The following is a 14,048-nucleotide window of genomic DNA, read 5'->3' as shown; positions in this document are numbered from 1 at the left end:
TGAACTGTATTTTTTTATTATCTTAGAATGCACCGTTTTATTCACATACACAACGCCGCCATGTTTCTACAGTAGCCCTAAACGGACAAACTGCTCTATAGAGCGCGTTTCACCACTATGTTGTCTCAGATGATGACATGTTTGTCCTGTGGTGCCTACCGTAGCTTCTCTATGCGTTTGGAAAGGGAGAGGAGAGCGGTGGACTGATCCGTTTGTTGCAACTCGCAATCTCACCACTAGATGACACTAAAATCTACACAGTTCACCTTTAATGCTGCGTTCAGACCAGCCGCGGTAGAGGCGTCAAGCACAAGTGATTTCAATGTTAAGCCAATGTGAAGACGTGTTGACGTGCGTCTGGATGTCTCCCGGCGCAGATGAGGCGTTTAGCGCAGCGCGGTAGACGTGATTCCGCCTCATTCCACGAATGGTGCGAATTGAGCTTTGGCAGAAAAACGTAGCCTGACTACGTCAGACTTTGTACTTCCGCTAAATTTCATTACGCTTTTGTACTCAGTCTGAGATACCTCCCATTCTAACCGATTGCCTCCGGCCTCGAGACGGCCATCCAATCAACGAACAGAGGGCGGGCTGAGAGCTGTGACGTAGACGTTAAGCGGCAGCGCCGAATGTACGGTTGTAGTTTATAGTGGACATGGAGGCACAGAAAGCTATTCGCTTTGTTGTGGAGAACGGCACTTGATTTACTTTACATAATCTGCAAAAGTCGTTCACAGCCATGTTAACTCCGGTATTTCGCTCGACGGCTTTTTTTCACATCATATGTGTATTTTACAGCAGAAATTCAACGCGTCTGAGCCGGCGCATAACGCACATCATAACCAAACGTTATGTGATTGGCTTACGTCTAGACCAATGATTTTAAACTTCAGACAAGCCCCTCCTACTAGAAGGAAAACGATTGTCAATTATGCCCAGCCAGACTCTGTCTATGAAGCGGAGCAAAATAGCAGAGGTTGGTATTAACGTGCCACGTTAACCAATCAGGAGCTTGCTCTAGTAGTGACGTGATTACAGAAAGCGAGTGTAGTCGCAGAAGCCCCTCCCATGACGCAAATTTCCATGTGAATGAAGCGAGTAAACTCAATGTTTAAGCGGCAAACTAGAAGCAATAGACGCAAATTTGACGCCTCAAACGCGGTTGGTGTGAACCCACAGTAAGGGTGTTAACCAGAAAACTACTGAATATAAGACATGCTCGCAAACATACATTTTGCACACTGTAGACTTAAAAATTAAAACCAACTGCAGCTGCGCCTGCTGTTATTTCTGTGCATTGATGTTGCAGCTCTGCTGTGATCTTCTCCTCCAGTCTCTGCTTTTAATCAATTTCCACACCATCATTCAACTTGAATGGAGGGCTTTTAAAATCAATGAGCCATGACAAGATTTGCTTTAACTTCAGCTGATGTGAGTTTGCAGTGTTTAGACAGTAGGGTCTGATATTTTGGTAGAAAGCCAGAATGACATTTATTCAGGACTTTTCTGTCTCTAAGGAAAGGGAGGAGTTTTGAGCTCAGGATGCTGTGGAGGATTTTACCTCGAATGATGTTTACACAAATTCCTCTGAAGCTATTAGGGTCAAACTTGTTTTTTTAAGCGCTGGTTAAGCGTTGGTTCAAGAATGATTGTAATATTAAGTGCTAAATTTGAAAGTGGCTGAATTTGCATTCGGTCTACTTCAGTGTTTCGTTTATGCAGGCGTGAGTTATAATTTCGGTGTATGTAAATGACTGGAGTTTCAATATCATTTGTGCAAACTTTTGTCGATATTTGAAGGACACTCAAAAGTCGTTGCTCATTTTTTAATGACATTTTGTCTCATTGCTCTTAAAGGGATAGTTCACCCAAAAAATAAAATTCGGTCATCATTTACTCTCATCTTGTAACAAATCTGTATAAATTTCTTTGTTATGATGAACACAAAGTAAGATATTTTGAGGATCGTTTGTAAACAAACCAATCAGAGCCCCATTGACATTCATTGTATTGTTTTTTTCCTACTATGGATGTCAGTGGGCCTTCTGATCATTTTGGTTTTAATTTTTGGGTGAACAATAACTTTAATATGAATAAACCTATATTCTGCACTTTTACAATTTTGGGTTGTGTTTTACCCATGGTTAGGAAAACAAGGACAAACTTGACAGCTGAGTTTAAATTAACCTATGCTGGGTTGTTTCGACCTAAAATGCAATTCGGTTGGTTCAGAAATGGAAATTCTTTAGGTTAATTTAAACCACAGGCTGGTTCAATTTTTTTGCTGTATCTAATTTTCTAATTTAAACTTTAACATTCCCGACAAAATAAATTCTCTAATTATTTAAAAGGTCATTTTCTATGTTCAACACAAGAAGGTTCGTCTTAAATTCTTGCAGTGTCTCTAATGTTACCTTCAAGAGCAAAACTCACAAGCGAGTATGAACAAGTTTCTATAAGCATCTATCTATCATGACACATCAGGAGTGTTTTATCTCTTAAGCAGTCATAAATCAAGGCTATCTCTCATTGTTCAGAGGCACACATGTTTCAAAAAGGAAATGCAAAACAGTTTACCTATCTCTCACAGGAAGTTTACTAGGAAAACTGAAACCGCATGTTGCGGTCGTGAAAGAATGTTAGCTACCTCAAGATTGCGCAATAAACCTGTCTTTTTATTGTATGTACATGAATGATTACATCACGATAACAGTATGTATCACTGAGACAACTTATCCCAACAAGCATATTGTGCTTTACTACTTTAAAGTAGGTGAAAATGAGTATGCATAATAAATAATAGAGTATACTGTTTAAACAATTGGTAAGTAGGCACTTAATCTGATTTAGTATGCACAGCGCTGTCACAGCATGCAATTTTGAATGCAGGGTATGATAATTCAAACAAAGATGTATATAATTATGAACCATTTAAATATTTATTTTATACAAATTATAACTGTTCGCAGCTGTCATTTCATTTGCATCTAACAATTTTCCCTCTCAAAGTTATTCAAAGTTAATGTACTTTGTTACCAAGGAGACGGCAGTATAAGAAAAAGGCATGCTTAAGTGTTGTGGAAATGCCAGAGACCTTTTGTAAAGATGAAAGAAATGGCTGTGTGTGCGTGCATGCATGTGTCCACCTTTACTGTAAATCTGTTTTATTTTCCACAAAGCCAAAGTAGTCGTATTTGAAGAAACATCCGTAAACGTGCACACATTTATACAAACGCACACACATAAGAATTTGGAACCGACTGTAGAAACACAAAGGAATAGGAAGAGGGAAACGCCAATCTGGAATTATTGTGGAAACAATGGAGAGAGAGAAAGAGAGAGAGAGAGAGAGTCTACCCACATTCCCAGGTTATACTTAAGAAGGGTGTGTATGTTTGTGTACACTGAATATTAAATCTATTATTTATGTTTGGCATTCTGCATGAGGTTCTGGTGACTGTGATGTGTCCTTCATATCTTCTGTGTTCATGTTTACAAGTGTAACTATATTTGTGACCATCAAATGTCCTGACTTAAGGTCTTTTCACACAGACATAAGGGAAAATACATGGAAAATGAGTCTGGGATTTGTCCAGGATCGTTAGATTTTTGGTTCATGGGTCAATGACAAAAATGGTTTGGCAAGATGAGAAATTCTAAAATATTTTTTACAAAAATTTAAAATAACAGGTTTATTTAAGTGCATAGTGTATTTATGTTACATACATTTGCACTAGTGATGCGCGGGTCGTCTCGTAACCCGTGGGCGGGTTGGGGCGGTCATTAAAAACAAAATAAAAAACATGTATGTTGTGTCTAATTCCCTGTAGAATATATTAAATATTTAAGAATATTTTCATATTTTATTTGGTTCTTTGATAACTTCCGCAACGTAACTTGCGCAACGTAACTTGATATCCCCAAAACTTTTGGCGTCACGTCATGGAAGCGCCAAGTAGCTCCCGCTGACAGCCACAACAACAAAACAAACAGAGAATAAAAATGAAAGACGATCTGCGGGCCAAATTAAGGTAGCGAATCTGTGAATAGATAATATAAACGCTGCTTTGTAAATGTTGAAAATGTTTATCATTATCCTATCTATATATTAATATGACCATGCTGGTTTCTATTGTTCATTCGCGTATGTTGTTGCCAGTTTACAGGGCGATGTAATCTAATGGCTGTTTCCAAGCATTTTTAGGCTGAAATAAAGCCTCTTTTTATTTACATTACAAATGCCTAGTATGTCTATTTCAATGGTCGCGGGTGCGAGGCGGTGCGGGTTGTAAAAATAGATACAGTGCTGTGGGTTGGGGCGGGCAAAATATTTCAAAAAAGCGGGTTGGAAAAACGCCGACCCGCGCATCACTAATTTGCACCATTTTAAGAAAGTTAAGACCTGAAAATGTCAAATGGTGTAACCACCAATTGCGCCAAAGAATGAGAAATATTAAATATTTTATCCACCTTGATGGCATGTAAGCGTAGTCATAAAAATGGGTACAAAAGTGTACTTTTTTAAAGGGCACCACCCCAGTGACAGCTTTTCTATTTTTCTTTTTTTAAGTACTAATGTTAAGAACATTCTGTTAAAATATAATCTTGATATCTTTAATATTGACTGAATAAGGCAATGTCAAAGATTGAAAATAATGATCCTTTAATCAACATTGATCCTCTGATCTCATCATGAGACTTCACAAACAGGGTCACATAGAGTGACACAAACATCTGTTTGTGTGTGTGTGTGTTTCTATGCATGTAGATAAATTTGTGAAATTCCTCCGGCAAATGACGCAGCTTATTCAGCACAAGCGTGACATGTCGTGTCTGGTTACAGAACGAGGTTACAGGTCACGCATGTTTGTTTATGGGTATAGAGAGAGGTCACACCTTAAGCTGTTGAAGTCTTAGTTTTTCATCCTCCATCTCTCTTCTGGCCCGCTCCTGCTCCTCCTGTAGACGCCGTTTCTCCTGAAAGCAGAGATGTTAGCTTATTAAAATGTGATGTGTACAAGCTAACATGTCCCTTCCTGTACTGACAGCGTTATGGTAATACTGATGCCGCATTCTTGAAGGCCCTTTGTAATTGTAAGCACTTTTTTCAGCTTTTTTCTAATGAAGAACTGACTCTGAACTAATAAATTAAAGGGCACACATTGTGAAAAATCCTCTTTTACAAGCTGTTTGGACATAAATGTGTGTTGGCAGACACAACAACCCCACAATTTGAATCCCCATTAAACCCGAGCAGTCTCTTTAGACATGCCGTTTTGATTCTCTTGTTAATGTGACATCACACTGATGAAGCCCTGCCCACGGCTTCTGACTGACTGGTTTATTTTACCCAAAGGCTTTTCTAAATGTGACTGTTAGCACATTGTACCGCTATTGCAACTAAAGATATTATTGTCTCAGACTGTATTCACAGGAATCAGATCTTTTTGAACTAAAAGCGCTCACTGTCTCTTTTAATAGACGTCTAACCATAGCCTAAAAATCAATGAAATATATAAATAAATAAAACCACACACCTTGTAATCACTGTTGACTTTGCTTACATGATGAAAAAATCAACATACAACCATATTCAAGTTTATTTCAACTAGAAGTGGATTACTCATAGTCTGACTATATTGGGTTTATAGTTAACCTAGTTGAGTTGATAGGTGTTTTTTAACACACATCATTCTTTAACCATCCTGTCTATTCCATGTCACTTTGTAAATGTTTAAATGATGACTGCATGCTCAGGGTTCACACATTAAAAGCCTAGAATATGACTTAATATGTCAGACAGTAGGTGAAGATGCGTTTTTACTGTTGTCTGGTGTAGTTTTACCTGACCTGGACAGACTCCACTACTCTTAATAATTTAGAGGCCACAGAAGGTTTGAGATCACGACAAACAACCGTTTCCATGCCCACGTCTGTGTTTGTGACATGTATATGTAATATCTAACGGTCTTTTAATTATCACACTTTTTTAGTAGTATTACAATGTATAACCATCGGATGTGTTCAGAATGTATGCGCTGCTGTGATGGATGTGTCTGTCTGTTTTCAAACATAATACTGTTTGCAGAGCTTATGCGACGCAGTGGTTTGTATGGTGAGGTAATCCAATGTACACTATTAGCAAGTTTGTCTGGTTCAGCATATAATGATGAATGAAATTGGCTTGGGCTTTCCGTACCGCTATGGCTTGGAGTCGCTGCTGGTATTTCTCTGCTTCATGTTCCATCCTGGACCTAAAACATAAGAGACAACAGTTTAGTTTAGTTTATTATATTTAGATTATTCAGTTTATGGGCTGTCAAACGATTAATCGCGATTAATGGCATACAAAATAAATGTTTATGTTAGCATTATTTATGTGTGTGTGTGTTATCTATCTATCTATCTATCTATCTATCTATCTATCTATCTATCTATCTATCTATCTATCTATCTATCTATCTATCTATCTATCTATCTATCTATCTATCTATCTATCTATCTATCTATCTATCTATCTCTATAAGCGGCTTTCGTGGTCAACACTTAACTTCCGGTAAACTCCACTAAGAATATTATTTTCGACGAGATATGTGTTCAAAAGTTCAGTTTAGCAACTAGTCAGACCAGGGTTTCCCACAGCACTTTGCAGTTTGGGCGACCCGCCTTAGCTGGGAAACCCTACCACCGCCTTAACTATGTCGTCTAGGGATGCTTAACAATTAATCGTGATTTATCGATAGCAGAATAAAAGTTTTTGTTTACATCATATATATGTGTGAACTGTATATAATAACATGCATGTATATATTTAAGAAATGTTTACATGTGTATACACATTTGTATATTTATTTATAATTTATATTATATATAAATATAAATACCTAATATATAAATATATTTTTTTCTTATACTTATACATGCATGTGTGCATATTTATATATACATAATTATTATACACAGTTCACACACACATATATGATGTAAACAAAAACTTTTATTCTGCTATCGATTAATCACGATTAATCGTTAAGCATCCCTAATGTCGTCCAAAAAAAGGCCATCAATTGCATCTCGGAGAAAAGCGTGGCCGCGCTTCACACCGTGAGTGTGCACGCGCGCCACGCAGGCGAAATGAGATAAAGACGTGGTCCGTCATGTCTGGAGGATAGCCAGTTGATAAAACGTGTGTCCGTGAGAACTGTAATGGGGCTTATGTTTTGGGTTTATTTAAGCCTGTTATTGTATTAGTCTATAGTTCTTGCTAGGGATGCACCGATACCACTTTTTTGGAATACGAGCACGAGTACGAGTACTTGCATTTCAGTACTTGCCGATACCGAGTACTTAATAAAAAAAACATGATTTTTTTACAGGTAACAGATTTAGTCATTTAATTTACCAAAAAAACAAGGGACTAGTTTTCCAGTTTGTTGTAAACTCTGCCTCTTTGGACAACACAAGAGGCATTAACCCCTTACACGCCCATCAAACATAGACATTTCTCAGACTGTGATATATCGATCCCAGGTATCGGGGGACTTTAAACGAGTACTTTACAAAATGTGGTATCGAGGCCGAAACCCGATACCAGTATCGGTGTATCCCTAGACCTATGATTTTATACGAAAATCATAGGTCTAGGGATACACCATTACGCACAGTGCGTAAACATTATCGATCACTTATCGGACTGTCCTTATCGTTTTATTGAAAACGTTTATATCTGTAAAATTATCGTTATCGAATTATCGCCCAGCACTATCCCTTTAAAATTGAGATTTTAAAGGGATAGTTCACCCAAAAATTTTAACTTTGTCATTATATTTACTCAACTTTGTGTCATTTGAACCCCTAATGGCTTTCGTTGTTCTTCAGAACCTAAACCTAACAGAACCGAAAATATTTTTTCTAAAGTGTTGTTTGAGGTTCTGTTTACTACTAAAGTAGATTGTGACCACCTCGGTCACCATCGACTCCCATAATAACCATAATAACCAGAAACCCTTCAAGCTTATTTAATAAATAACTCAACTTGCGTCAAACATATTTTAAGAGTCTTGAAGACATTTTCTCCTCTACTTTCTTGTTTTGGATATCGCTGTTGTTCCTGTTTACACATCATTCAAAACTAAACATCCCAAAACTGCCTAAACAACAGACATAGAAAATGTGCACTGAACATGTCTGATAAACAAAGAAAAAAACTGGGGGTTCAAATGATAAAATAATGACAACATGTTTATTTTTGAGCGAACTATACCATTAAAAGAAAAAAATGCACAGATTTTCTTAAAAGTGCGTACCTTAAACATATTGCACAAAGTAGGCCTATATGTTAAGGAGTGGGACTGCTAGTTAAAAGAACTTCTGGGGACAAGTTAAGCAGTAATTCCTTTGAGTAGGTTTTATAGTATAAAATAATCAGACCATGTCTTTTAGTGTGCATTTTATCGATGTATATAAGGTTTATGAGCTATATTATTGGATATCAGTTGTAAAAGGGTAGCGAATGTTTTATTATACTCATTTCATGGTTATACGTATAATGTCTTGTGGCTTTAGTTTCAAAATATTATTATTTACACCTTGTTTAAGTGTAATGTCAAGGTTTAATGTGTTTTGCCAATTTCATTGATAAGACAGAGAGAGCACATGTACCGTGCTCAGGAGGAGAGAGAAACCGGATCGGTGACATGAGTCAAATTCAAATTCACAACATTCATCTGAGAACCAAAGTTTTATGTGTTTTGTGCATTAACTGCCAAGCTGATGCATTGTGGCCAGAGAATACCGTTCATTTTCAGGAAGACATTTCATCATTCTCACAGCTGTCATGCACAGCCTGAGGCGATAACAGGAAAACACAGCTCACAAAAATGTACGAAATTCACTTTCAGCTGTGAGAACAGAAGCTTGCGTGAACCGAAACCCCTTTGGGTCGCATCAGTGTGCGTACATGCGTGCACATAAAACGGAGATGTTTGATCCTTGCTAATGTTCGTACCTGGACTGCCTGGCCCCTGCAGGAGGGAGTCTGGTTTTTGGGGTGGGAAATAATATGGGTGTGTATAATAAATACATGGAAGTACAGAAGCTAAACGCTATAAACCCACTTTTGTTTGAGTTAATGCCAATGAACACAGCAGGACCAGGAAATACTGGAAGATTAAAGTGAATTTTTGCCTGCTCTTCGCATTTCTTTCTAAGTAGCAGCGCCGAGCTTGTTTTGTCACAGGTTTTTGAGAGCCCCGGGTTTCCATCGCAGGGAAAAACAAGGCACATATATATACGCGCTATGTCAAATGAGGCCTTGATTGTGACAAGGAACCTTCTGGTGTCTCTCATGTGCATGACGAGGAGAAAGACTGAAAACATTTACTCATCTTCTTCCCCAAGGCTAATGGGTAACTTCCAAACGGCCGCGAGGGGGATGCCAGTTCTGGAGATGAATTTTGCCTAAAATAGCATAGACGAATAAACAAAAACGAGCCTTTGATGATTCACTTTCGTCAGCTTGCGGCAGAAAGTTTGGTGCTAATTAAAATGTGAAGCTCTGCGTATCCTTCGGGCATAAAAAATAAGAAAAGACAATAGAAGACGGAGACGATAAACAATCCGCTAATCCGATTTCTTGTTTATTCTGCATTGTATCCATCAAATTTCTATATGTATATGTGTGAATTTGTCCTTTTTTGGCTATTCCCGCATTCACTCTCTCTGTCATTAAAGTTCAGTATACATTTTGTATTTCCAAGAGTAGTTCCCAAATTATGGTTTTTAACTAGCAATGACTTTTATTTCGAGAAAAAAACACCACCCTGTGCTGCCAATCAAAAGCATTACACTATTATATTAGAGAGTTCGCACTTAAAAGCTACAATCGGTAACCATACCTGTCAAAAGTCTCAGTATTTTACAACAATCTCCCACCTCCTTTCTTGTTGGTATTTCTCCCGGAAAAATCCTGTAATTTGAACGGCCCTACCTCATTATATAAATATCACAACAATATATTATTTAAGGTTTCCCAGTTGCCAGATCTTGTATGAAACACATCCTACTCCAGGATCAACGCAAATAATTTCTTATACTGGCCCAATAAAAAAATGTAAGTGTCACATATTTAAAAATAATAATTCAAAAGTCAAATATAAAGGTATACATATACAACAGACATGTTCCAACGAAAAAATGCTCCTAACTTTTCTGCTTTACCTGTAAACCGACAACAGACCGCATTCAGGAGAGAGTATTAGCGTAGTGTACACACTTTTCTTAGTGACGTATGACAAATTCGGAGGGCGGGGGCACAGAGCAGCAGCAGAGTAGCCTCTGTAGGCTGCGTAAGCTTTCATCCTGAATGCGGACGCGACTAAGATGGGGGCGCTACCCGAAGGTATTTATTTTCGTTAATAAAGTTTTAAATACGGATATTTCTACAACAACACCGGATTACCCTCAGAAGACCTTTGTTTATCATCCTGGAGCCGTTTGGATTTAATTTGTGAAGGATGGACGCACTTTTTTTGGACTTGAATGTCGTGGACTATGAGTGGACCCCGTAACATTACATTTAATCAACTGAAAGATCTAAAACATTTTATAAAATATCCGAAAATGTGTTTGTCTGAAAACGATGGACATATGCAACTCGGACAGCTTGGGGGTGAGTAAATCATGGGTTTAATATCATTTTTGACCGAACTATCCCTTTAAATAATATACATTGATGAAAACATATTTCAGTGACTAAGGGGGGAAGCACTGGCCCAATCAGGCAAGAGACAATACTTTTTTACTTGCCCGAATGTCTCTCACGCTTGCCCCGGGCCACCGGGCAGTCCTTTGTGTTGAGCCCTGTACTCACATAATAGACACATCATACAATTTTGAAACTATTGTTGGCCTCAACCTGGCAACCTACAACTCAGTTGCACTGTTAATATCTGCGCAGGTAGAAGAATCAATTAAAAATGGCATTAGAAAGCTTAGTTGGTGCTACGGTGAAAAAAACTAATTATAGCTGCAAATTTAACAACAGCTGGATGGAGGAATTACATTTTTTTATAATTATTTTTTTGGGCCATTTTTGCTTTATTGATAGACAGTTGTTTTTGAGAGACGACAGGAAAGTAGAGGGTGGAGAGACTTTTTGGAGAGTTTGCACCATATGTCGGAGCGCTGCCCACTACACCATCGGCTCCGACAGAATTCAATTTCTTATTGCAAGCAGCATTGACAATTCCCACGCTTTTTGCAAAGTATGTCGCACTGATTTTAGTATCGGATAAGGTGGGCAGGGTTTCCCGCAGCATATTTCAGTTAAGGCAGCCCGCCTAAGCTTGGAAACCCTACCGCCTTAACTAGGTTTAAATTTTTTTTTTTTTAAATTCGCTGCACAAAAGGCCGTCAAGTGCATCTCAGAGAACAGCGCGTATGCGAATCACACCGCGAGCGGGCACGCACCACGGCTGAAATGAGAAAGACATGGTCCGGACCGTCACTGTCTGGAGGTAACTAGCCAGTTGATAAAACATCTCAGAGAATAGCGCAGACGCGCACCACGCGGTTGATATGAGATAAGACGTGGTCCGTCATGTCTGGAGGATAGCCAGTTGATAAAACGCGTGTCCGTGAGAACTGTAAGGTTTTTTTTAAGACTTTTGTTTTGGGGTTATTTAAGCCTGTATTGTATTCGTCTACAGTTCTTGCCATTTTAAAGCAAGTTAGCTGGTGACTTTGTTATTTGAGCAACCTGCTAGGGTTTCATGTGCCTGTTGGTTGGATATAATTGTTGAGGGCTCTTGCTCATTTTATTTATGTGCATTATATACATGCTACAGTAGTTACACTCCTTTAAGATAATGTAATTAATAGTGGGAAATAATCAGTTTTTACCATTTTTGCTCTATCTATCATCTATCAAAAACTATGTAACGCAGCACAATAAATCATAATGGCACAGTCGCACTGAAGGCACAGAGCATAGACATTACACAAATAACTAGACCGCGCTTTGGCTGCTAGTAGGGGTGGGCGATAAACCGGTAGACAAAATTAACCGGTAGAAATTTGTCAACCGGTAGAGATTTTGGACTATTGTTTCTATCGAGGTTACGTGCCCACGTCACGCTCCTGTGCGTGTGGTCGCGAAAACGTAACGTTTGTACACGTATTTAAGCACTGCAGTTTTAAAACAAGTTATTTTAAGCCATTGAAACACAGACAACAGATCTGTATGCGTGCGTTCTTTCTGTGTGTCAGGAGCGGACAAGTCGCGCAACCGCTGCTCTTTCTGTCTGTGAGGAGCGCGCAAGTCGCGCGACCTCTGCTTATTAAGCTCGTGAGCATTTTTCCCGCTTTATTGGCCTTAAATACACATATGCGTCAAAATTCCCGTCTTTGCAAGCATCATCATAAACACGACCAGTAAGGTCTTAAGAGAAAGTAAACAGCTAAAAGAGAAAGCGCATGTGTAACAGTGTATTGGATCCGGACTTTGGTCTTAAAGGGGAAGTTACCTAATTTTGCTCCTGTCTGTCACTCGTGTTAATCAAACAGCATTGAGAAAAAAATCTCTCACTGCTCCTGATTAAATCACTTTTCTACCTTAAATAAAAATATATATAGGCCTATACATACATGCATAATTATTTATTATCATTCTTATTGACTGTGTATCTTCAGAGAGCTTGAGTTTTGTTTGTTTTTATCTTCTTTCTATGCTTGTATATGTTTTTTGTGAGAATTATGAACATTTCTATGGTATTAAAGATTTAAACCTTATTAAAACATAAAAAACTCTACCGTGATACATATCGTTATCATGATATAAAATTAATCCTATCGTGATAGAAGATTTTGGTCATATCGACCACCCCTAGCTGCTAGATTGCGGTCATGGCGCTATTAGTGGTGCCAACTTCTCCAGTAATTTCACAGCAACTGAATGTAAAAATGCCTCAGTCAGGTGCCTATGGGATGTGCACAAATTAAGACTGAACCTTTTCTGGTTGTGTTAGATCATTATAACATTATTTTGATAGAGAGTTGGACACTGGAAGCAGCCTTTTAATATGTAGCTATGAATGTTGTTTATGTTGTTGCTTCTGAAACCGTCTATATAGTGTTGAGCAGACGGATGAATTGGTTTTGGTTTAAATTTGTGTGCAGAGGCAGTTGTGTATGTATATTATTTATCTGCCTGACCGACATATCCTGGTAATAACCGTAGGAGATAATTGGATACTCAGGGGGACGGGGATCATGAGATTTTAGATGAAAAGCTTTATCACTTTCAGATACTGTCCATGCCCACACACATACAGAAACACACATGCCAGCAATATACTTCCAGTTTTTAACATAAAGCAAAGCTGCTAATATAGCATATAACAACATAACGGCTCTGTCATCATAGCTTTACGATACTAGATCTAAACGACCCATCATCCGAGTAACATTCATTCATTTTGAACCACAGCTAAACCCTGAGGAAACACAAGTAATCACTGCGGAGAGAGCGACTCAGCACTAGCTTTGTGTCTTTCCCCTGAAATTCCCTCTCTCACCATCACTCTTTTAGCTTTATGTCTTAGAGAAAAGAAACTAAAAAATAAACAGACACTATTCATGGTTGTAGCACAAAACGTGTGATGTTCCAAGAAGCTTAATACTTTAATAATAAACCCCAGTGTCTTACGAAACACTAATAACTGGAATCAGAATATGGGGGAATCGTTTTTTTTATTCACCCACATATTGTTCCCAACCGGTATGAATTTTTGGGTGGAATACAGGAGAAATTATGAATAATGTAATTGGTTGTTATTCTTCATGTCATCAAGCTTTAAACCATTAAAAAATGTTTCCTGAAGCTCAACAGCAACACACCAAGATAATGGGTTTGATTCTATGATTGGGATTTCGCCATGGTGTTGATAGACTTACATTTTATTTGTGGTGGCACATCTGCCAAGGACAATGGGTGAATAATGGGTAACTAATATGCCATCAAGTTGGTCATTTTCAGCAGTGGAGCCATG

At 38.3% G+C, this 14,048-nt stretch overlaps 1 protein-coding gene across 2 annotated transcripts in view; it reads right to left on the bottom strand.

Annotated features, from left to right (window-relative positions):
* The window catches only part of palm3 (paralemmin 3), a 59,018-nt gene that overhangs the window by 11,180 nt on the left and 33,790 nt on the right, over positions 1 to 14,048 (bottom strand). For both annotated transcript variants that reach the window (XM_065293713.1, XM_065293714.2), the window contains exons 2-3: positions 6,200 to 6,254; positions 4,897 to 4,977 (exon numbers count right to left, since the gene is read on the bottom strand). In XM_065293713.1, coding sequence (XP_065149785.1) covers positions 4,897 to 4,977; positions 6,200 to 6,254 — 136 coding nt within the window. The remainder of the gene's footprint in view (positions 1 to 4,896; positions 4,978 to 6,199; positions 6,255 to 14,048) is intronic.

This window comes from Paramisgurnus dabryanus, chromosome 7 (genome assembly GCF_030506205.2).
Source record: "Paramisgurnus dabryanus chromosome 7, PD_genome_1.1, whole genome shotgun sequence".
Taxonomy (NCBI): Eukaryota; Metazoa; Chordata; class Actinopteri; order Cypriniformes; family Cobitidae; genus Paramisgurnus; species Paramisgurnus dabryanus.
This window is presented reverse-complemented; position numbering and strand designations above follow the sequence as displayed.